The following is a 24,894-nucleotide window of genomic DNA, read 5'->3' as shown; positions in this document are numbered from 1 at the left end:
GGGTGGGCCATGCAGGAAGGGGGGGGGGGGCAAAAGATAATTGTCCTAGCCATAGTTGTGGCAGAATGTGCAGTGCTGTACAATCACGGAGGCCCAACAGGGCAGTGCTGAAGTTGACATCTGGTTTGGTCTTTTATGCACCTGTAGAAAAAAAATGCAAATACGCATAATGCATTTACTCTTGCACACTCTGCTCTGAAAATTCATGCTAACGACCATTTGTCAAACAGTGCTTTCCACTGTCTGGAACAGCCTATTGTTATGCCAGCAACAGGCTGTAGTGGTTGTGGCACCATATGGCTAGTGTATGCTTCAGATAAGCTATCTGTTAATTTAGCTTATCAATAGCATTTTAATATGCTTCATATTTGAGTCACCAACTGTTTTAGCTTATTTCTGCAGGGGATGTAACTGTTTCTTTTTCCTACACAGGAATCTTTAGTTATTTTAAGTTTCTGGGCTTTCCATTTCATTTTCCATAAAATGGTAAACATTTGTATGTGTACAGGCTTGCTTTAATTATTTCTGGAGTCCGCTTTGAGTGCTGTGGTATGGTTTGCGACTTTAGAAATATAAGAGATCTTTTAATACAACAGAAGTTATATAAGTGCATTGGAAAAGCTGAATTACTCAAGTACAAATATTTATGTTTCAGTTTTGGGGACACAAGTGGAAGAAATCAGAAGTCATGTGCAAATAGTTTTTGACACAACCAGTGAGTTCTTAAGCATAGCCTGACCCTTTATATAATTGAACACATGCTTAAAGCATGCAATTTTGTAAAATAGGTTTATTTTCTGATTAAATACATATCCTTCAGTAATGGAGTCTAAATGGCATGCTAGCCAATAACATTAATGCTGCAGTATAAATGATACAAGCACTTCCACCTACGTATGCCAAATAAAATATTAACTACAGAGCAGCCAAAAAAATTAATCTTCATGCACTTGAAATTTCCATTTTGTGGACAGAAGATACATTAACTCTTCCATTGCAAGTTTTCCTTTTTTGTGGTTCCATTTGGAAATGATGTAAAATCTAGCTGTCTGAAGTGGTTCTCTTTAATACATTTATTTCAGCTTTCATGTTAATAAATGGAGAAAAAATGATGTATCTAGGAAAAGTATTCTGACTTCGCAACGAGTTTGTTTTTCCTTTGTGAAAGATCTGAATGCGTTGTAGGTATCGGCTACTTATGATATAGTAATGATGTGTGGTTAACATTTCTGATTTAATAACTCATAATAATGCATACGTACCTGCTTTAGAACTACTGCTGTATTAGTGGAATTCTAAAAAAAAACCAAATTGAAATTGAAATGCAAGTTTGAATAATTGTATTTAATTTTACTGTATGCAGTATGTCCTTTGCAGAAGGATTACATGAATTGTTCATGTTTGCAGTCTGTCATTGGGCATGTTGTTGTCATAACACATTGTTCTGACATCTGCCACATGTCAGCTTTTTAGCTGTTTAGCTCAAGGAACTGGTAGCAAAAGTCCTTTGAACAAAATATTGGGGGAAAAAAACAAATCAAAAGATTTGTTGTAATATAGGGGGAAACTAGCATTGTCAATTGAAAATCCATTATCAGAAAGCAAGTCATTCCTGAGCAGGTTTTATATATTTGATTTTTCAGTTAACCTTTAAAGATTTATAGGAATCTCTAGCTTCGGTATGTCAGTTTACAGAATAGCATTGTGACATTCAGCATAAATAAATTTATGATCAGTTTTATCTGGGTAGAATATCTTTATGGCTTCTTGCTTGAAGTGAGATGCTCATATTTCACATTGTTCTTCATCTGATTGCGAAGGCTCATATTCATATTTTAGGAGTGCCTACATAGAGTATGTGAAAATTAATCAGATATAAGTCATTGTAATGAGCCATTTGTGGTGGTGCTGGAAAACAAATCCTGAAGTATTTTAGTCCAGTGGAGAAAATGCTTCTGCCCTTCAGTTTGTCAGAATTTATCGTTTCCAATAATTTTTGTCTTGGAAAATTGTTAATCCTGAGGAACAAAGGGTTATAAGAGGGGCAATGGAATCTTATTGTTGAAGTTTTTTGCACAGATACAGTTCCACATTGAAACATTTGCTTGACATACCTTTCATACCATTAGTAATATTACACAAAAATAAAAAAACATGCTGGATATTAGCAATATGTGAACTTTTAAATTGTTTGAAAGGAATGCTCTCTAAGTATCTTTATCTTATAAAGTTGGTAAAAACAGTAAGTGAAAATGTACGAGACCATTATTGGTTTAGAACAGACTTTTATTATTGTTCTAATAGGCCTCAGACTCCATGGATGATTTCAGTAAAGCATTGATGCTTGTCTGTCAGGTAAATAATTTAGAAATTGAAGTATATAGTAATTGTGACTGATCGAATACATCAGTTCGCAAGTAAACTATCTTTTGTAAGTGTCAGCAGAAAATCCTTTCTTTAAGACTCGAAAAGAAAATGGAGAAAACAATGAGATGTTTTTCAGTCAGGGTTCTTTGTGTAGCAGTGATTTTAATGCAGCATTGTGTAGCTTGGTGTGGAGGGATGCTTGGTTCTGGAGAACCACAGCAAAACTATCCGTTTCTTCATGAGCTGTAGTCAGGTAAGTAAAGGGGTTTGCCTTTGTTATCTAGGCCTCAGTGCCCTGAGGTAATCTGTGTCACAAAGGGAATATTTTATTATGGTCTGCTGCACTGCAGTTTAGTGAAGGTTTCAAGAGGCGAATGGTGAGTGCCACCAAAAGGAAAAAACTGGCTTGAAGCCACTGACGTCATCTAAGTAAATCTGCTTTAGGACTGTAGCCATAAAATGACTGCCAGCTACCGAGTGCACTTTGGCCTTGTCAACTGCTTTTGTAAGTGACATTCACACCAAGTATATTTTTTATGTATGTAATATATGGTCAAATGTTTATATATACACCTATGTATTTCTTCCTCCTGTGTGGTAGTTTTCTTGAATTGTGAAGGAGGAACTTCAGTTGTGTGTAGCACATCAGTAATTTTTTAATGATAAAAAACTCTTTCGCACAGCTTAAGTTCTGACAGATTCCTGAATTTGAATAAGGAAACCTTTATAGTGCTCCATAATTGCGAGAGCTGACTGAAGAGACATGCTGCATTTTGACAAAGGAAGTCCCTTGCTTTTGGCTTTGTGAAATGTCAGATTTTGTGTGTGGGGGGGGGAGTTATTCATTGTAACATCACGTGAATTCAGTCATATCTGATTGTGTCCATGCTGAATAAACATGAAGCGCTTCTGATCCAGTATTATTTAAATTAAACCATTAATCAAGATGTTTAAATTATACCCTATCAACATGAAGCCGTAGCTCTTGGATGACAGTAAAAATGTTTGGCAAGCTACAATGCCTCTGTCCATTGAGTGTGTGAGTGGGAAAGAAAGAGTTGTGACAGGTCAGACTAAGGCAAGGAAGTTTTTATTTTGACTGATACATGAGAAAATATTTTCTGTTAAACAAAAATATCTCTTTATTCTAGCCAGTATCTTTTTAAGCAAGAACTTACTCAGATGAAATGTAAGATACAGCTTTTCCTGTTCTTTTCTCTAGGACTCTCATACAATAAACTAAACCACTAGTTCAGCACTTTACAGTAATGGGATCATAATTAAAACCATATGTCAGCCTTAATCTATTTTTTTAATAATGGAGGAACAAATGGCATCTTAATTACTTTCTTAGAGAAATAAATAATTTGGGTGTTGTGTTTTTGTTGACATGTATGTATAATATAGATTTTTTTTTTACCCACAGTTTTGCAAACAGTTGTTTAGACTCAGCAGTCCTATGACCAGACACATATGAAAACCAATATCTAATCCATGAATCATTAGATGAGTCAGTTCCTGAAACCGCTATAAACCTCAGAGTTCTTGGCCACAGCCAAAAGCAGGAAATCCAGGCTTCAATAACTTCCTTTCCCAGTGCTGGCTATGGCAGTATTAGTGGTTAGAATATGCTGCTTTTTGCAAGCAATAGGAAGATGTATGTCTGTGGAACAAAGGCACTCAGTCACTTAATTTACTGAAACTGTTTATAATTTGTGGTCTGTATTCAAATGTCAGTTGTACTGGCTCTCTGGTACTGTATTCCATTCTTTTTTACAGTAATAAAGCCAAGTGAAGCAGTTAATGGCTTCAGTATTGTTATCATGTAAGACGGTTTCTTTACTGGTATAATTCGTTTTCAACTGCATTCTCTAAAAGAGGTAGGCTTACAGGTGTTGCATACCATCTAATGATGTATGCCCAGTACTTATTCTAGTTTTTTTTTAAATCGTGGTTGAATACCGAGCACTTCATGAAAATCAACACAATTAAACATGGTCTGTTTTTTTAATCTAAGAACCATTTATTTTTTTATGTTCTTAATGTAAATTGTTTGTATGCACCCTCAACCAAAAATTCATCTTCCTAAACCAATTTTGTAAGAGCATACAGTAAGTAATTTCGCTTTACATATTGCACTTTAGAAGAAAATTTCATTAGCTTAGAAGCATGTCTTGAGCTCCAAAACACAGATAAGAAAGGTCACTTACTGTTCACAATCACCAAGATAATCTTGGAAAGAAATATTAGATTATTAGCAGGCTCTGAGCCCAGGTTTGTGGTCTGAACTACAGAAAATGCATAAAACTGGTGCCTCTTCAGGTAATTGTACTTAATCATAACATTTCAATTTAAGATGACTAAAAAAATAATAAAAATATTCCTCATTGGTGTGTACTGTAAACATACACCAGCGTTGCTCTGTCAGAAGAATTTTTTTCAGTCTGCTTTATTGAAAGTGCAGCTGCATCTTCAATTTTCCTCAATGCAATACCTTTGTGTTTTTGAACAGGTCCTATAAAACATTCAGTTTAGAGATTTCAGCAACATAAGTAGAAAATTATTCTATGTACAGCTAACTTCTTATTTTGTTCTTCTCTGGCAGCACATCAGCCTGTTGCATTTCAGAATTTTAAGGTTTATGTTATGTAAAAGCAGTATGTAATGTCATTTTAGGTTTGCAGTTCTTACACCAGAGATAACATTTTGACAGAAAGGCAAGGCAGAAATATGAAGTCCTTGAACATGTCAGATAATTGTTGAGGCTGACTCAGCTTAAATGCTGAAATGAAAGGAATGAGGGCCGACATGCCTTGTTAGGATTTAGAAAAAATACCTGGTGGAAATGAGGTTTGTGTACTGTACTTATTTCCTTTGTAAGTTGCATTTTGGAGACTGAACGTATGTTCGCTGTGTTTACATAACACACGCTGTGACTCTTTCACTTACTGTATAATTTAGAAAATCTCAGAATATGTAAGTTTGAATTTATTACCTTGATTTTAGATCCGGCTCAGATATTCAATTCACAAATAAAGCTTTCAGTTTTTTTCCCTCTTAAGGTTTTTTTTCATGTTCTTTTCATCTTTTGCTCCGTAATAACCTAGGAACCTTGTAGTCAAACATAAATTACAATGTATTTGTATTAATCTCCGAGAGGCAGCTTCAGATTTGTTATAAATACTCCTCATTCCAATATTGCATGTTCCTCTTGTTATGGTCCATTCTGATTTTAGGAGGTTTTGGCTTGTTTACAGAATGTTTGTTGTTTTAGAGTTCTATATGGCCCTCTGTCTGAAGGGCCTGTTAAGATAAAAGATTATGGATGATGGTACTGGCACTAGTTTAAAAGACAATTACATTTATTTAAATTGGTATACATAATACAAACATTCTTATACACTGCAAAGAGGCTGTTAAGAGCATTGCCTTTATGGTTAGTGTGTGATACTTAGATTTTAATGCACTTGAAATTTTTTTAATGGATCATAGATTTTAATGAGGTTATGTGCCTCCATGGTCATATATTACAGCTCTTAATTTTTTAGCTTTATCCATATCCTCAGAATGCCTCTGTTATATGCATATATAGATATAGAAATGTACTTTATAAATGCATCTAAGACCTATTGTATTTCCATTTGAATTGGAGTGCCTCATTCACCTATTGAAAGGTATTATGGAAGAAAAAATGTTTTTCTTTTGCTGGAATTCATGAATATATTGAACATATTTTCTCTTTCCCATTGTCTTTGAGCTGAGAATGTTTTCAAATGCAGTTTCATCTTCTCGACCTTCAGCCACAGCTCCATTTGAATATTAATATTTTTCCTATTATGTGCTAATAAGGTAGGCTTTGGGTGATGTACATATTATTCAGTATTTGCTCCTTCAGTTTGTCGTCAATACTTGATCAACTGCTCCTGAACAAAACTATTCTTCTGCGAATTTCAAAATAGACTGTGAATACAATTATTTTTATTTACGGGTTTGTGTGTTGTAGTAACTGACTTCTCTGATCTGATACAACAAATTCAGGTACGGATAGCTTGTGTGACAACCATTGTTAATCAGTGTTGTATCCATCTGAAAAAGACTGATGTCAGAAGTCTTTTCACTTGTGTTCAAACTACACTCCAGGCTGAAGGCTTGAATTTGTTTGTATTTGGCAGATTTTGCACTGCCTGTTCCTGCTGTTTAAAGTAACATACTTTAAATTATATGTTGTTGCCAGTGGGATGAGGGTATTTGTAGTTCACACCTCTGGCTCGCTGCACCCACTGTATTTAGGGATTGGTATTGAAATATAATTTGTTTACCTCAGCTCTTGACACAGGCAAAATTACATTTAGCAACTTCAGAGTTCAGAAGAAATTGCTAACTATAACAGTCAAATGTACTGTATGTTTCTAAGGGGAAATGGCAGAATTCCAATAGATATAGCTCAGATGGTATGCCTATCACAGTAAGAAATAGTCACACTTAATACTTGTAAATGGTGTTAAATTGTTTGCACAAACAGAATATTTTAAATTTTACACTGAATAGTCTACTAACTAAACCCTCTTTAACAGATATCAGACATTTTCTTTCTGCCCTTTTGAGATCTGTTGCTAAATTATAAGTCTTGCTGTTTTATTTCTAATGACTTTGTCCCTGGACAAGGATTTACACCATAAGAGTGCTATTTGTTTTATTATAGAAATAAAAAATTGTGGCTTGTGACTTTTCAGTTTAGTATTTTTTCTACTTGCATTGGCTGCTCTGTGTGAGGTGAATATTTTGTCTAAATATGTTCATTATTCCATGTCCTTACTGTAGTCTCTGCAAATTGTTACATATTTAGTGGCTTAGCTTTAAAACATCTATGTATTTATGATTATTTATCTAGTGTAAAATTGTTTTAAAAAGTAGAACACTTATTTCCCTTTGTTTCAACAGGCATGAAGTTAATCAAAAAACAATGTAAGTTGGACAAACTGCAAATGGAATTTCTGTAATATTCTTTCACGGTAAATGCAGTATATTTGTTTCGGGCATTTTTTTTCCTCTTGGGTTTTGAAATACTTTAAGCATTACTAAAATAATTAGCCTTGGATAATGTTACACATTTTAAGCGTATTCGAACATTGTGTTTTATGATTATAGCATAATTATAAGACTATACTTGACAGCCAGACCTTAACTACTTGGGTCATTATGAATTCACAAAAGCCATTCACAAAATCATTATGGCACATTCTAAGATAACAGTACAAAGAACTCCATGTGGAAAATTACATTTTAGTCTTCTCATCTGCTATTTCATTACCCTTGTCCTGGAAGCTTTTGTGAAATTGGTTGTCTTAATTTAAGGACCAGATTCCTGCTCTGCACAAATGAGTCCAGTTTATGTAATGTGTCGGAAAGTGTCAGCTTTTTTAATGGGATGTCACAGTTCCGCCCTACTTCTACCTAGACATTCACTTGTTGGTTGGTTTCCCCTTTATCCTGTTAATAAGACCATTACCATGGTGCTCAGTGTGGTGGGCAGTAGTATGTAATTATCTGTTAAGACAGCACTGACTGCTACACAGGTGACATTCCTGGCTTTCACAGGGTAGTGTAATTAGTGTTCTTATATATGTGTGACATAAGGCTTGGTTTTTGTGGTTCTGTCATGTAAGTACTACATGAGGGATATTTTATAATAACCAGCATCAATTGGCAAGCCGTTGGAATTAGGTCGTAACACTTCAGCTTCAGGTTTGAATGTATTATATTAACAGAGCACATCATTGAACTAGCAGTTTCGCAATCTTCAGTTTCCATATGATAAATGCCCTTTCCAGTGTTTAAAACAACCTGCCTGATAGAACAGTTTAAATCAATTGGCTAAATACTACAAAATAGCACTTGTTAGATCATTTTAAGTTTAAATATTTATATTTTAATATAGTTTTAATATAATGAGTTTTAAATATATATATATATTTATCTGTAATATTGTGTAATGCACATCCCAAAAACGTCAATGTGAAATAGAAAATATTTACAACTGCAAACATCATTGGAATTATGAACAGGAAGAAGAAATTTCTATTTATACTTTTCCATAAATAGGGGATTTTATTTTACTTTAAAATACTGGTTTGAGGTTGAAGCAAGATCAAAGTTACATGAAGAAAGACGCATTGACATGTTTGTCCATAAGAAGCAATCGATGCAAATTCTTCTTCGGTTGAATGGCGAATTCAACTGAATCGGGATCATTAGGCCCCAGTGAGACAGTTCAGCACAAGGAGCTCTTGCCCATCTAATGTGGGAACATAAATTTGTGCATGTATACAGCTACCAGCTGACAATGGGGCAGAAACTAAGATCTATGTACTGTTGTCAAGCATAATATCTCTCTTTGATCCTTCCACCCAGGTAGTGTGTAGGAAAGTGTGTTAGCATATTAGCAAAGTTATTCTTGCTATAATATAATGTTCTCAGTTTAAAAAGAAGGATGAGGTTTTGTTTTAATATTGTTTTTTAAGAATGTGAGCCGTTGGCAACTTTGATGAACTTTGCTTGCAAGATTAAAGTCTCACCGTACAAAGCGTACAAATTAATGTATATATTTCCTAATTGATGTTATTAGGTTTGGAGGAGAAAAGGGGTAATTGCGAGTGGGCTTTGTTTCATTTTATAGTAAAAGTGAGACGTGGGGAGACGAGCGTGTCGTTTTAAGGGTCGTGATTAATAAATGGAAACAAAACACAAAAAAGATGTCCGAGTAAATAAGCCTCATCCAGTGTAGGCACTTTGATTCGATAATGGTTCCCTCTGCAGTGAAGGCCATTTATAGTAAATAAAAGAATTGCATCCCACATAGTTCAGTGTAAAGTAGACTCCACTGCATAAGCTGTGTAGACTCTGTTAAATAGAAATGTATTCAATTGAAATGCAAAGTGGCTTTGAAATAAAAGCATGAAAGGAAACGTTTTCAGGTCATCATTAATTTAATTCTGTGTGATGATAGATTAATATGTTAGAGTCTGGTAAATATTTTAGGTAATGATTTTAAATGGATTGAAACACAAAAAAAGCCCTGATATTTAGTTTGATATACAGCTTTTTTCTCCCTGTGTTGCAGGCTTCTTTAATAAAACCAGTGGAAAACAAAAACCAACAAGCCAACATGTTACTAATCTTGTGGTTCTTCTTTAGGTAATTAGTTTCCCTGATATTAATTGGATGTTGGTTTCCAGTAGTAGAAATGTCATGTCAAAGACACGGGTTTTGTGGTATTTATTGAAATCATAGAATTGCTCTGGGTCTCCTGATTGAGTTAACATTGTTTTTTCATTTTCATCATGGAGAATGGTTGATGTGAAATGCTTCAAAAACTATGTAAATAATTTAATATACTGTTAATGGATTGGTTGTGTAAACATCTGAGTTTTTTTTTCTGTAACACTGTTCAAGTTTGAACGCGAAATAAGAATTAAATGATCTAGTACGATTTAGCATTGTGTAGTGTTAGCAAACCCTGTTATAACTTCGCAACGACAACACTTACCCCACACTCTTGTGTACCCGTTCCTGAATCTCAGTTCCTTTTGAGGAAAAGTTTCCTGTAAGCTGATCTGCTAACAAATCCTTTTCTCTATTCGTTAAAACAAAAGCACCTGCTCTTGAACTCTCTACCCAGCCCTCCAACCCAGTGGCTTCAAAGAACCCCATGCTGAAGATAGGTGCAGTGCCCTCTCACAGTCCTCCCTGGGTGTCTGCTCTTTCTTACTGGCTCTCGTCTCTCTTGAGATGACAGAAGTCAGCTTCAAAGAAGCGGCTGCAAAAATCCCATTCGGTGTTTCTGCCGTTTTGATTCTACTTATAGAGGGAAATATTACATTACGTGTGCAGCATTGAGCATCCAGCATAACCATGTTGATTGTGGTGTTTTCTTTAAAAGAGAATTTCATGCCTGACGTGGATAATGTGTTAAGACAATTCTCAAGTTTACAGCAAGGTGTATTGCATGGCATTTTTTCCAATGGCTTCTGTTGTTGCTTTGTTACCCCATGTTTAGCATAAAATGATGGCTGATCTTAAAGCGGACATAAGTCAGGAATAGTTCCATTTAAAATGTGTATTTCAGTTTATCACTGCAGTTGTTCAATAATTCATACACCTCTGATTATAGATTAGTAACCAAAGGTTACTGTGTACTAATAAGTGAAGACTGTCGGCAGGATTTGGAAATGTATTAGTATTCTGTTTTTGTAATATTTCTCTTTAAAAACTACTTTCTTTGCTTAAATGACATTTCTGGGGAAACGTTTTTTTTTTACTGAAAAGTTTTTAAGGTATTGGACTTAAAGATAGCTCTTCATTTCAAAATGAAGGAATGCTGTAGTTAATAGAATATTTTTTTAATAGAATTCATAGAATAAAAAGTTAGTTAATTCAAATGTGATTTTTTTTCTCCTCATTCACCCATTCAATTGAAGATTGGCAAGTGTTGTGACGTATTGGGTCACACTGACAGCTCCTCTACCCATACGGGAGGAATGAGGAAGATGGTCTCTTTTAACGTGCCCTCCCATCCACTGAGCAGTCTCTTGATGTGCAACAAGCTCTACAGGAGTGGTGTGTTTTTCCTTTCTGTCACTGTAGTGCTACAGGGTCTTCTGGTCCGGGAGAGTTCAGGTTTACAGTCCCACCCGGACACGCGGTGATACTGAGCCACTTGAATGTGACCACTTGGGAAGTTCCGATCCCCTCATAAAGCACTTCTGATTGTCTGGCAAGTGTCAAACGTACCATCAAATCAGTAGTTTAAACAGATACAACATACAAAAATACCACTGCGGGCTATCAAAGTAGTACAAGCCCCTTGTATTTCATTACTAACTTATTTATAAGACTAGTAACCTTGAAAACCCAGCAAAGTAATTTGGAGTGGTCATCGTCTTGAAGTGGTGGTTGTTGTTTTTTTTGTGTGGTTGAAACTTAAATGAAATTTAATTTCTTATTTGTTTCATATGTATTTAATATCTGTGAGATGCACTGTCTGAAAGTTAGCTATTTTCCAGGAATTCAGTGGTTTCTCTCATGCTCTATTGAAATTAGCTTGTTTCAAAGCAGACATTTATGTGTTAAATTATAAACAGAAGCCTTATGTTATGACTAACATCTTACTAACATTTTTCATTTTGTTTAATAGTATGATTACACGCCATTCTTAGTTAAGGAAACTAATTATTATGTTGTCATTGTACCACTGCTTTCCAAATCTGTCTGTTTCAGACCTCTTGTACTGGTAAAGAAGTGGTGGTTAATCCTTAATGGCCACTTATACTAATCCTACAGTGCAACCTATTGTACTGATTTGCTGTACTGTCTTAATTTATTAAATCAAAAGTGCAGTTAAGGTTAATGATTGGTGTTCAAAGTATGAAACTTGGGATCTACTGAAGGCATCTTGGTTTTAATGAGTTACTGTATGGGGGGCATGTTGTGACAGATACTACCACGGATGCACAATGAGAGACAGGCGGGCTCCTGGAGCACTGAAGCTGAGAGATTTGGATCTCCCCAGCTGAGTGCGGTGGCTCTGTGGCTAAGGATCTGCGCCTCTGGCTGGAAGGTTGCCGGTTCATATCCCGCGGCCGGTAGAGGAATCCTACTCAGTTGGGCCCTCGAGCAAAACCCTTAAGCCCAACTGCTCCAGGGGTGCCGTATAAATGGCTGACCCTGCGCTCTGACCCCAAGCTTCTCTCCCTGTCTGTGTGTCTCATGGAGAGCAAGCTGGGGTATGCAGAAAGACAAATTCCTAATACAAGAAATTGTATATGGCCAATAAAGTGATCTCCTAACACTGCAAAGCAAAGAGGTGAAGGGAGTGCAACTTCAATTGTTGGCACAGATAGGGGCGCATCATCAAGACCGGTTTTTCCTGTTTTACGTTGAAAAGCTCACTTTAGGGATTGTGTGCATTCTTGAAGAACAGAAGGAGTGAAACACCTTCACGAAACTGCTCACGACCACATCGTTCTCATGCTGATCAGACTCCACCCTAGCTGGATTTCTTAACGTCAGCTCCCCCTGCGAGCTATTCATGATCATCTTTCTATACACGAGTGCAGAAGAAGGCGTGCTTTGTGTCACCTTCAGTCAGAACACAGTAGAAATTGTTTTAGAATTTCCTTGAGACGGAGTGACAAGATATTCAGTGCTTCAACCTTAACTGAACATCACTATACAGTTGAATGCCAAAGGAATCCTGGTGATGTTTAAGAAGGGGGACAGCAAAAGCCTCCAGTATTTATAAAGAAAATGAAAGGGACTGAGCATTCCAAACATTCCAAGCACATAGCTTGACAAATGGAAATGTCGAAAGTACACGTCTTTAGGGTGCGCTTCGCTGTACTATAATAAAATTGTACTTTGACTTGTTGAGATTAGAATTCAGGTGGGATTCAAGTGTAGTGAAAGTTCTGTGTTCTGATGGAGGTGCTGGCAACGAGTCCTAGGAGAGTTCAGAAACTTGCAGGTTATTAGACAACATTTTGGCTGACACGGTTTCTCTGACTTCAGTCAGGGCTGTGTTTCAAATATGAATCTGATCCTGTTCAGAGGAAATCATGTGGAAAGACTGGCAACTGAGGTCACCTCTGTTTTATTCTCCTGTCTTTTAAATGCAGCCTTTTAATCTTTTAATGAAAATCAGCCTTAATTATTAGAAGACAAAGATTGTGTTTGTCAGGGGGAGAGCTGTGTATTTGTTATCCCTTTAGTACATCCAGTGTTATGGGCCTAATTTTATCCAAATTAGTGAAACGTTACATAAACACTCCAGTGGATATGCATGTTAATGTCTTAGCAAGGAACTGGAGATGAAATGAGCTTAAACTAAAAATTGATCAGACTATATTACCTTAATTTATATGACCTCCTTTTTTCATAAAAATTACATTTTGGATGCATTTCATTTAAAGCCATTTTGCCAGCTCCCCAATGCAGGTTTGCAACCGCTTAGAAATTCAAATGACATGGCAACATTTTTGATTGAAGAATATTTCCTACACATATAAACACAATTAATTTGAGATGTAGAAAGTTCCCAGGACGTTTTCCACAACACTGGCATGTAGTTGGATGGCTTTTCAAAAGCAGTGTCAAAATATTTTCTGCAAACCTGCCAAGTTTGTGTACATAAGAGAATGGTTGTTCTATTATAGTTTAATTTGTTAATGAAACAAGATGGAGTGACTTCCTACTACACCTCTTTATAGGTCTGAGCTGAGGCACAATTAATTTAGCTGTGCAGCCTGTGTGGGCGTGTGCCAGCTAATGCAGTATAAGAGCTTTTATCTTCATATTTGTAATAAAGAAGGGCAGGTTTCTGGCAAACGGACAGCATTTACTATGTGACTCATTCCCCATAGACTCCTAAAATGTTTTTGCAAATCAGATGTAGAACCTGAATCATTTTCTCATTTGCTATATCTTGCTTTCTTTGGAAGTGTTTCATAGAAGGATGCAATGTCTTGTTCTGAGCAAAGAGTCTATATACCTTCTTATAAAGGTTCCCATGTGCTTCAGACGTCTTGACCAGGGGAAGTCGGTGAGCAAGAAATGGGTGCTTTCTGCATGTGTTTGGGCACTTGTGGTTTCACCATTAAGCTTGCTGCTTTTTATTTCCATGCTTTAAGGCATGTGTATGTACCATGGTAATCCCTGAAAGCTGGCAAGGGGAAGAGATGGTGCTTGCTGTGAAAATGCCATCATTTCTGTGAAAACTACATTTTGCCTTTGCTTGGAATGTTATCCTCGCCTGGAGGCTACAGTGCAAGATAACTGTTGTCACAATATATTGTTGCATGACTAATCTCTTATTTCCATCTGCCGCTGAGGTTTAGTCAAACAGCTCCACTTCAGCTTCATTTACAGGCATATTGCACAAATCACAGCATTTTGTTTTGTGTGGATATCAACATCCTAAACCTTATCTCCACCTTATGGCTGTATTAGTGTTAAGTGTGTGCCCATGTACTGTATAACACATGGAAGTATGTGATTAATGGAGTCAAAATGGTCTTTAGGCTCAACTTTTTCCTGATTTAATTTTAAAGATGTGCAGTCAGACCTTTTTGGAAATTTTTGCAAATTAAGTGTTAGTGCAGAAGGTTACTGATATTCATTGAAAGACCATTGGTGTATAATTCAACCATGTGTCATATTAGACTGTGCAACCTTCTAATTATTTTTCAGTTTAGATGAGAAAATGTAATTATTGAGGATATGCTTTAGAGTCAGATCTCTTCAGGTACTCGAGATCCAAATGCTAATGAGCTATTAATCGTTGAAGAATAAAGCACTGTATGTTAATGTTAATACAGTGTCCAACATTTTAAATACATCTTAATTTAAACTCAGTTCTGTGAAGAAATTATGTAAGGCTCATTATTTATTGTCTAATCCAGGTTAAGTGTTTGCAAAATGTGTTAAGAGAGGGTGTAAAAGGACACAGTTAGATTGCAGGCAAGTATAGCATTTGTATATCACAACTGTAATGCAAGTGCTACATGAACATGGGAAGTAATAAGTGCCATAATAGCAGCATATGTAGGTAGTGTGGATGCTGTAGACATCCTGTTGGTACAGTTTGTGTTCCAAGTTCTCAGGGAATGCATTCAAGTGAATTGCATTACCAATTTGAGAATTAAATGTCACCTATATATATAAATAATACAAATTAAAATATAATGCTTGGAATAGATTGTGGTTGTAAAAATACAATAAACCTTAATTTTATTTTTTTCAAATTCCAACAAAGTCCCTTAAGAACCATTGTATTCTGGCTTGATAGAAGAGAACTGTCTGCCTGCTCAAGTCAGTTTTCAATTGAAGTTGTCAGACTTCTTAAATTTGGGGCAGTAATTCCACAAAGAGACTGGGAGTGGGGTCTGAACTGACTGTTTGTACAACAAACTTATTTTTTCATTCAATTCAAAAATTTCAGCTCCATCTACAGCATGAAAAAATTGTCAAGAGATATTAAAGAACAATTGCTGATCTTAGGAGGAGACTAAAGTTAAATGAATCCACAAAGAAAAAGTCCTTATAACTTAGTACGATGTGTTAATGGAATTTCATTTCTTATAGCAACCATAATTTATTAGGAAATCATCATCATAATAGTCTTTTAGTCAGCATAAATCTGGTTTTAAAGAACTGCTCTCCTGAGGAACGATGCATATAAAATAGTGACAGGAGTCAATTATTTAAGGTGATTTATTCTGGAGTAAATTACCCTGGAGTGACTTCAGCCATGTACCATGATTAAGTAGTTTGTTGAGTATTGATTTCTCTGATGTTCTTTCACATATATATGGGTTAATAAATTGCAGCTTCCAAGCAGCATAGCTTAGTTGCAGTCGTACTGTATTCAGTATGCCTTGAAATCAGGAATGGGGTTGGCCATTTTGTTAATTTGACTGCGGGGGCAACCCAAGATCACTTAATTTCCCTTGAAATCTGACAAGGTATCAAATGACTGCATTTTCTGTACTTTATTAACTTTAATAAAAGGAAAGAGGCGCATACAACCCACCTTAGTGGTTGAAGTTCCTTCATGCATGAAATATAGAAATAAAATTTCTATTAAATGCATAATGATTTGTACAAATCTGCAACTAAAAATCAATTTTGTTTCTCATAAGTTTTTGATCTTTGACAAGTATTCATTAAAAAAAAAACATTGCATACTCCCTTACCCACACACTTTTGAAGTCTGTTTATGCCATTCCTGTAATAAAGTGTGTACACATCACCTGAATAGTTTGTACTGTTAAATAAATTGCTCTGCTAGGCAGATATTATGCAAATCCACTGTAAGGCTGATAGATAACACATCTGAATATGAACATGAGCAGAAAAAATATACGTGAGGGAAATAAGATCTTGATGTGCATCCAAGACCCTCCAGTGTGGTTTGATTGATCCATACGTTCATTTTATAATTAGAATACCTTTACTGGAGGTGAGAAATAGGTTGTTGTGAAGACTTGTGATCTTCTGTGCTCACCTGTTTTTTGAAGTCACTCTAAATAACAGAGTGATTACTGCTGCTTATTTTACCAAGTTTAAGCAGATGCTTTCTATTTATGTCCTCTTGCTGTGGAGAAAGAGCTAAATTAAAAAGTAAACCAACAGCACAGCACCGCTTAAGTTTTTTTTCTTAATGTAGAAATTGTTAGAAGAATTTGCTTTATTTTTAAAAAAAATGTAACTCTAGATAGATTGTTCATTTGTTATATATTAAAAAGTGGAAGTCACTTTATACTTGAAAACATGTAACCTTAAAATAAAAAAAAACCCTAAATGTCTGCTATATTTTTACTATGGTTATTGTTGAAAAAATGTTTTCAGTCTTAGGCTGTACCGGTAATGGTACAGTGAGCTGTGGTTGAATGTACAGCCTGAATTTGGTTTTAAAATGAGGTTTAGTAATTCATAATTTGCTTCTCTGTATGAGTCTCCATTTCCTAGTATGTTCTATGGGGAAAACCACCTGTGGAAATGAAGGGAACGTCAGCTGTTTATGCTTTCCACTGGGACATGTATAGCTGAACCTTACCAAAGCACTTTGAAGTGCCAGTGTTCCTCTCTGCAGTCAAGCTATCTGCTCTCCGAATATAAAAGACCCTTCTGATAGGAGGTTAGGGTTTTCTGAGGCAGTAACCTCAAGGAATGACTAACAATTGCATGCGAAAGCTCACTTCTAAGCCTGAGGAGATACAATTTTCAAAGATCCTTCGAAGTAAACATTCAAGCTCTCAACCCCCTCTCACAAGCCCCTGTTCAAAATGGTTTGAGTTACCGAAGAAAAAACATTGTGTTTCAAGACCCAGAATGAAGTCAAACAACCACATTATATGCATCGTCGTGCTGGAAGTGATTAGCTGTAGTTCATTATTCAGTTAGAAAAAAAAAGTCTGAGCCATTTAGCGGTTGGAATGGAAGGGTTTTTTTTTCCCTCATCAGTCCGCAAGCCAGATCTGCAGTGTCAGCATTCAGCACACAAAAACGGAATTCAGTAAAAGCTCCCTCCACTCAGTGCAAGCTTTTTTCCAACAGCTTGCTCCCATCCCCCCACATGAGCTGACATTCTAGAAGAAACATATGCTCCTAGTCCCACTTCACTCCGGAGTGTGCTGTATGAAACAGATCTTAACCAGTAACCAGCACATCCACTAAGCTAAAAAAAAAGTCTCCAGTGATACCTGTTTGAACACATTGATTTAAAAAAACACTTCTTATACACTGCTGTCTCTTAGTCTGTTTGACTTTAACGTGTCTTTTTTTAACATGCCTTTCCATGGGATGTGGAATGAAAGAACAGAACCCATTTCGCAGTGGCAGTGTTGAACAGTGGGGGAACTCCACCGGAGCCCAGGGTATTAGGCAGCACTGTTCAGCTTCTGGTTTCTAAGTGCATCCTTTACATTTGTAATTCGATCGCTAAATCGCTGATTATGACACCACCATGAAATTGCTGTTCTCGTATGGATAAAACCTGCGTTTTGTAAACTTGGCAAAACTTGTATAATACCTCTTTTTTTAGGGTACAATGCCTTCATTGATATAATTTAGACTCTTCCTCAGAATTAAAATTTTAAATAAAGTAACATAAGTCCTGGTTGTCCCTTTCCATGTTTAGGGAATTTCAAATATCTAAACCAAAAATTTGATTCCCACTTTGTGCGGTCTGTGGAGATTTTCTTCCTTGAAAAGTCCTCCAATTTCTTTTTTTAAGTGTTCTAGGACATTTTAACATATTTAAAATTGTTTGGGAACCTGGACATGCTTTCATTGTTAAGTAAACCACTGCAGCAGTTTTCTAGTAAGATATTAAGAGGCTGTTTGACAACACTGGGCGTCTGGCATGGATTTGACTATATTGGTAAAGGCTTTTGCTGCTAAGTTACATTGTCATTGTAGTAAATATCCTCTCTACTGGGTTAATGATTTATAACTGTTTTGTACTCAGTTATGTTTTCCCATTTTCTATTTGTGCGGGTTCATGTCCATTACCGTGCAACCTTGGTTTATAGTGAGATATATTTGTCTGGATCTTTTTTTATAAGATCTTGTTCATTTTAAAAAAACGTATAAATATGGGCAACAGATGGCTTTACAGACTTTTTTATAAATGATGAATTTAACATCAATGATGGGATTTCCTTAAACAATGGGGTAAATCTTTTATTTTTTGCCTTCAGTACTGTATCCTCCTATTGGAATGAAAACATAACTCATTAGAATTTGGATAAATCTTAAAGCGACTCTCTAGAACGTGTCAAGCCCCCACACCACCACTACCTTGCTTTCTTTTGTTGGACAGCAGAGCCTCGAAAAGCAGTCCTTTCTTAAAACCAGCTGGGTTTTTGCTGGTCGGTGATCCTTTGTTTGTTTGTGTCCGTGGATTTCTAGGTTTCTCTGTAGTCGGCTCCAGGCGCAGGCTTGGAGAAGCCAGCCATCACCATTGATCCCAGCAGCTGGAGCGGCAGCGAGAGCCCTGCCGAAGACATGGAGAGGATGAGCGACTCTGCCGACAAGCCCATTGACAACGACGCAGAAGGAGTCTGGAGCCCTGACATTGAGCAGAGCTTCCAGGAAGCGCTCGCTATTTACCCTCCGTGCGGTAGGAGGAAAATCATCTTGTCCGATGAAGGAAAGATGTACGGTGAGTAGTGAAAGGTACCGCCCGCCCAATACATAACTACGACTCTTGAACAATGGCTCGGACAGGTTTTCCCAGTGTCATAGCAGGGAGAATCCGTATGTATAATCACAGAGGAATGCTCTTTCATCAGTTCAAACAAAATTTTAACAAGAAAAAAAAATCAGCTCAGCGCTGCCTTTATTATCTGCCTTCCAACCCTGTTGGAAGTTTCGAGGGATGATCCAGAACTAGCGCTGCAATGCGCGCTGCCCCAGTTTCTGTTCTGAAGTGTGGGATAGGAACTAAACAAACAGCCAAAAAAACAAAGTGGGAGTTAATACTGGTAATATGGCTGAAATTGTCAATCAAGAATTCATGACTTAAGACGAGAGTCCTGTCTTTACCCACCAGTGGCAGCCACACATATTAATGTCTTGAGCTGCAGAAGTAGGAGTCTATAAGTAAACCAGCATGAACTATTAGACAAGAGCAGATGGTACTGCGGCTGCCACCAGCTGTGCCCCCTCCCCCATTCCTGGCTGGGTGATGTAATGGAAAGAAGGAATATTTTCTTTCTGTGGTGTTGGAGTCTCTCACAGGCTGTCAGTGTCAAATGAAAGCAGAAAGAACCCTCAGGGCATTAGTTTGCAGCTGTCATGTGACCCCTTTGGCCAAATGAAATGTAAAGTCTGGAAAACAGGGAGTTGTAATGAAGCTTCTCAGCTGCTGGTACAAAGAGATTTCAGACCACAGATCCCCCTGTGCATTGTGTTTGCCAAAAAATATGCTCGCTCTGCACAGGATTAAAGTAAAATAAATACGTTTGCTTTGTAAGTTTTAAATGATTAGCTTTAAATATGCAGCACCATAATTTGCTGGAGATCTTCAGATCAGATGCAAACAGTCTTATGATTGAAAACATGCTCTTTCCATAATTGGGGTTAAAAGCAAAAAAAAAAAGTTGATGAACTGTTGGACTTCCTGGCGGAACCAAAGGATTTTAAAACACTGGAACAATTCAAAGTTGTTCCAGAAATAGGTTTAATGGAATATGTAAAATACTAAGAAACATTTCAAAAGCTAGTTTTGAGCATGCTACATTCAGCATGAAGGTGATTTTGGGGGGTTTGGGGAGGGTATTTATAAAGCCATAAATAGTACAATTTGAAAATGTAAAATACTACATAAATAATATTTGCAGTGTGATAGGGTATCATTTGTTACTGATTAAGAATTTAAAATAGTTTAAGTAATGTATTTTTGTTAATTTTAACATTGAGAAATTGATCTACTCGTCCTTTTGGTGGGGAGCTCAGAGAAATTTAAGACGGTCATACTGTAGTCCTGACTAGTCTACAGGTGGAAAATCAATTTTACTCTTACACAACTGGACCACAAGTACAAACATTTTCTGGAGTCCCTTATTTGAGCCCCAGCTATTTCACTGACCCTAAATCAGATTTAAAAGATAGACCTCCTGTAGGTCAGTTATGTGAACAATGTGTTTTTTTAATCGTTAAGGGCTGCAGTCCCACCTCTAGGCTGAAGTGTTGAAGTTCAGCTTCATGTCTGTGCTTGCCTGATAATTATGAGCCTTTTTAATATAGCCAATATACAACTTTGGTATTTTTGTCTTCTTTTCTGCTTCTGTGCATTAAACACATTTTTTTAAATCTTTTTGTAAAGAATTTTGTTTTAGAGTTTTCCCAGTGCAAAACATGGGGTGAAGTGTGAAAACACTAGAGTGCATGTAATCTGCTTCCTTAGTTTTACATGTCTGTTTTTCCAAACTATATGATTGTTAGGAGTTGGGTTAACTGAATGAGCACTATAGAGGCTATCACAAGCTTAACAGCTGTTGTCATAAGCCTTCTATATCATTGTCGAGACTTGGAAAGTACATTTGAAATTTTATAGCAAAAGGCAGCATTTATGAAATGTGGTGGATTTTGAAGGAGATTGCCATTGTGTTTTGTATTACTAGACATATTGCATTTGTTTAAACAAAACAAGAGCAGATCATATTAACAGAAATCACATATGTGAAGCCTGTTATCAAATACACTTACAATATAACACTTCAGATGCCACACTACTAATTTGTCTCTGTCAGTCTGTGTACATCTCTCTGTCTTTCAGTGTATTTGTGTAGCACTTGCATATAAATACTCCCAGCTTGAGAAAGGATGGTATATACCAGTGTTTGCAAACACAATATACAGTATTTAGTTTATGCAGTATTAAAGTTTCAGACCTATTTTGAATGCAATTGAAATGATTGGAGGTCAGCGTTACCAGATGTGTGAGGTATCAGATTGCATGTTTATTCAACTGGTATTGCAATCACAGTGCTGACAATGCAGTGGTATTTCTAACTGAAAATGAAAATTTGGCAAAGTATTTTACTTGAGAGGAATATAGTTAGTCATAATATGTTTAAAAACTGAAAGTTTATTAGCTCTGCAAGTGTGTAGTGTACTGTAACTTCTCATAAGTCAGTTGCTTTCAGAGGCTGCGACGAGGGACAACAGATTTTTGAATCAGTTATTGTGAAAAGGGGGTTTGCTTTGGCAGTATTGTTTCTGTGAAAAATAAAAAAGGGCCCCTGTTGTTTATGTAAGACACATCAGTTGATTTTCTTTTGTTTTTTGACTACAAGACTGTTCTATGTTTTTTTTAACATAAGAGGGTAAGTTCTAGAGGTCACAATAAAGTGTTTAAAAGCCATTATTTGAAGATCAGACTGCTTTCTAGTTAAATGTCTGCATATCGCTGCCATCCTGCACTGCTCCAGAAATGTTGCCTGGGATTCTGGAGAGCTGGGCTGTGTAGCCTGCGATTCCACTCACAGATTGAGAGAGAGAGAGGAGGGCCGTTTTCCAGAGGCACCTTTCCTCTGGGTCCTAGTGCCCTGTCACGGAAGTTGTTTGCATTCTGTTCCTGGATATCCACAAGAAGTGTTCTTAGTCTTTATGCATTGGTTTGAACCAAAATGTAGTCTGGATAGACGAGTAATTTAAAAAGAACTAAAGTTTGCATTAATTCAGGTAAAAGTATTTCCTTTTTTAATTTAAGACCCCTTTCAGAAAATAAAGCAGAGTTCCTGACAATGTGGTGGCCACAGATTAAACCCAAATACAAAGTTTTAATGTATAAGAATCCTACATAAAAGATTTGCATTTATGTAAAGGCTGAATCACTCGCAATCACTATTCAAACTGTGAGTCAGATTTAGATGATGAGATGAGATTGGACTTTTCTCAGTTAGGTGTTTATTTTGTAAGGATAAATGTGCCAGTAAAATTTGTTTTGTTTTTTTGTACCTGACATTGCACAGATTTTTAAATCTTATCCTGCATCAACAAGGCATGAATCATTTTATTCATTCAGATTATTACTTTATTATGCTTTTCCATGTTCAAATATTTGGTGTGTCTATTAACAGCAGTGTGCCAAAGAAATCGTTTTCTAAACAGTGTACTCGTTGGTTCAAATCAGTTATTCTACATCTTGGTGTGGTAGTTAGACACCTCTTGAGTTGCATTCTACAAACATTTACCATTTAGGATATGCATTTGACTTTAATGGTACAGTATGTTAATTTCCATAATTAAATGGAACTTATTCATCTATGTTGGTAATTCCTTACTTAAGATGCAACATGATGAGAGACATTTGAAGTGGTGCTCAGGGTTGATGTGGTACTTCATTATGTATAATTTTAAGACTTATTTTAAACCATGCAACCCAAAATTACAACAGGCTTTAATGAGTTTATTTTTGTTCACTCACAACTCAATATTTTGATTAGTTGATCGCATTGTTCTTATGGCATCTGCAAGCGAAGCACAGGCTCAGGTATTTTAGCTATGAGAGACTCGCAGATTGCATAAGATGTTATGCATTGCTCACTATGAGAAACAACGTCCTGAGTGCCCTTAAGCCCTTTGTTCTCTTGGCTGAATGCAGTTAATTAGCAACTGTCTCTATAGCAACTGCCTCTTAGTTCAAAACAATGTCTAATTTTTGCAGCTAAGCTTATCATACTGTTTACCTGAAGGGCTTTTTGCTGCTTTGAGTCTCATTTGAGCTGGCTCCATGCCTAGCTTTAGAGGTTAATTGTGAAGACAGCAAAAAAACCATGACAGTTGCATTGTAAACACTGCTGTCCTACTGATTTTAAGAAGCAAATGCAAGGAGTATTAGCACACTTCTGAAAGTCAGAGCACCTCCATGATAAAGAGCAGTTTCAAAATGAGTTTTGCTTAACACCTCACCCAAGAAATATCTTCTGTCCACTTCCACAAATTTACGTGCTTCTAAAAGGCTCCATTACCAATCAAATACAGTATTAATTAAAATTGCATCATGGTATAGTCTGTCTCTGAGGTAAATTTATAAGGTTATATGTGGCTGTACTCTCAGGTTTGCTTTGACTAAAGTGTGAAATAATGACATAGAGGTCCTTACTTTTCACTGCGGGCAACTTGCCCACTCTATAGTAAATGAATTAGATGGGCGATTTGCCCATAGTGGTAAAGTCCAGCCCAGGAGTCTCGAATGCCAAATACAAATCAAATTTGTTGATTCAGGATCTATTTTCGTGGCTAAAATATTTGGACAATGACAAATATTGCCTCTCTGTCTCAGGCCTAAGCTTGGTTGTTTTCATTACAATCCAGCTGTTGCAATTAGTTTTTTTTATTAATGAGATGCTGCTGCAGTATAACCTCTACTAGATACAATTTAAAAATTATTTACAGATGTGGACCATGTGAAATATGTTGCTATTTTGTAATCCATAGAAAATATTAAAATACTGGCAATCTGCTGCTTATGAGGAAAACAAATTCCCTGGGGCTCTCAGAGTAGAACGTTTATGATGCTTGTATATAAATACTAAATGCATTAAATTGTTCTCTCAAACCACCTATCAGTACTGCAGCCCGTTTTGAGTAACAGTCAGACGGCACAAAATAGTCTGCAATATTTACGATGTGTGAAGTAACCATCTGTTGAATGGCTTTTAAAGGCCTGTTGTTTGTATTTCCTGTCTGTCTGGCCATAGTAATATTCTTTACCATATATGAGTTTATATTTTAGTATTTATATGTGGTATTTAAAAAAACGCATAGCATTTTTTCTGTAAAATGCTACAAATTAAGGCCCGAAGTAACTCGTTGACAGTTTTATCAGTGTAATTTTGTGAAATAACTCCCTCTCCGAATTCTTTTACAATACATTTTTCTAAAAACCAGTGACCAATACATTGCGGCTGTTACCTAAGCTTTAGACTTTCCTCACTAAAACTAGAAATCCGACCTGGCCTTATGTGGTGGGATATCCAATACAATTCTGTCTTTGGTAGCATATTAAAGGAAATCATTTTATATATTTAGATAGATAGATGATAGATAGATACTTTATTGATCCCGTGAGGGAAATTGCAGTGCAACAGCAGCTTAACACGCACAACACAGCCACAGTGTAACGAATTATATAATAATAGTACAATACATACAATACAATACAAGAGTTACTCACAGTCCGGACGCACAAGAACAAACTAGAACAGAACAGTACACAGAAAATCGTATCACACTCATATCACACATATGAATATAAATATAGATGTAACTATAGATATAAATATAAATGTATTGCACAGGTTTATTTAACCGTTAACATTTTCTGAATGGCTTAAAGACTGCATAAGGTTGCCATAAAACAGGTTCAAACAGTAAAACGCTACGATGGTCTTTGTTTTTTTACTCCTCACTGGCTGTCCAAAAGTAATAAATGTTCCAAGATCACATTAATGTCTTTTA

At 36.3% G+C, this 24,894-nt stretch overlaps 1 protein-coding gene across 1 annotated transcript in view; it reads left to right on the top strand.

Moving 5' to 3' along the window:
- Window positions 1-24,894, top strand: part of LOC148819510 (transcriptional enhancer factor TEF-1-like) — a 67,057-nt gene that overhangs the window by 4,485 nt on the left and 37,678 nt on the right. Inside the window, 1 exon segment of the mRNA XM_088934744.1 lies at window positions 18,835-19,087. Coding sequence (XP_088790870.1) covers window positions 18,931-19,087 — 157 coding nt within the window. The 5' untranslated portion in view covers window positions 18,835-18,930.

The sequence above is a fragment of the Atractosteus spatula genome, chromosome 16 (genome assembly GCF_055471065.1).
Source record: "Atractosteus spatula isolate fAtrSpa1 chromosome 16, fAtrSpa1.hap1, whole genome shotgun sequence".
Classification (NCBI taxonomy): Eukaryota; Metazoa; Chordata; class Actinopteri; order Semionotiformes; family Lepisosteidae; genus Atractosteus; species Atractosteus spatula.
This window is presented reverse-complemented; position numbering and strand designations above follow the sequence as displayed.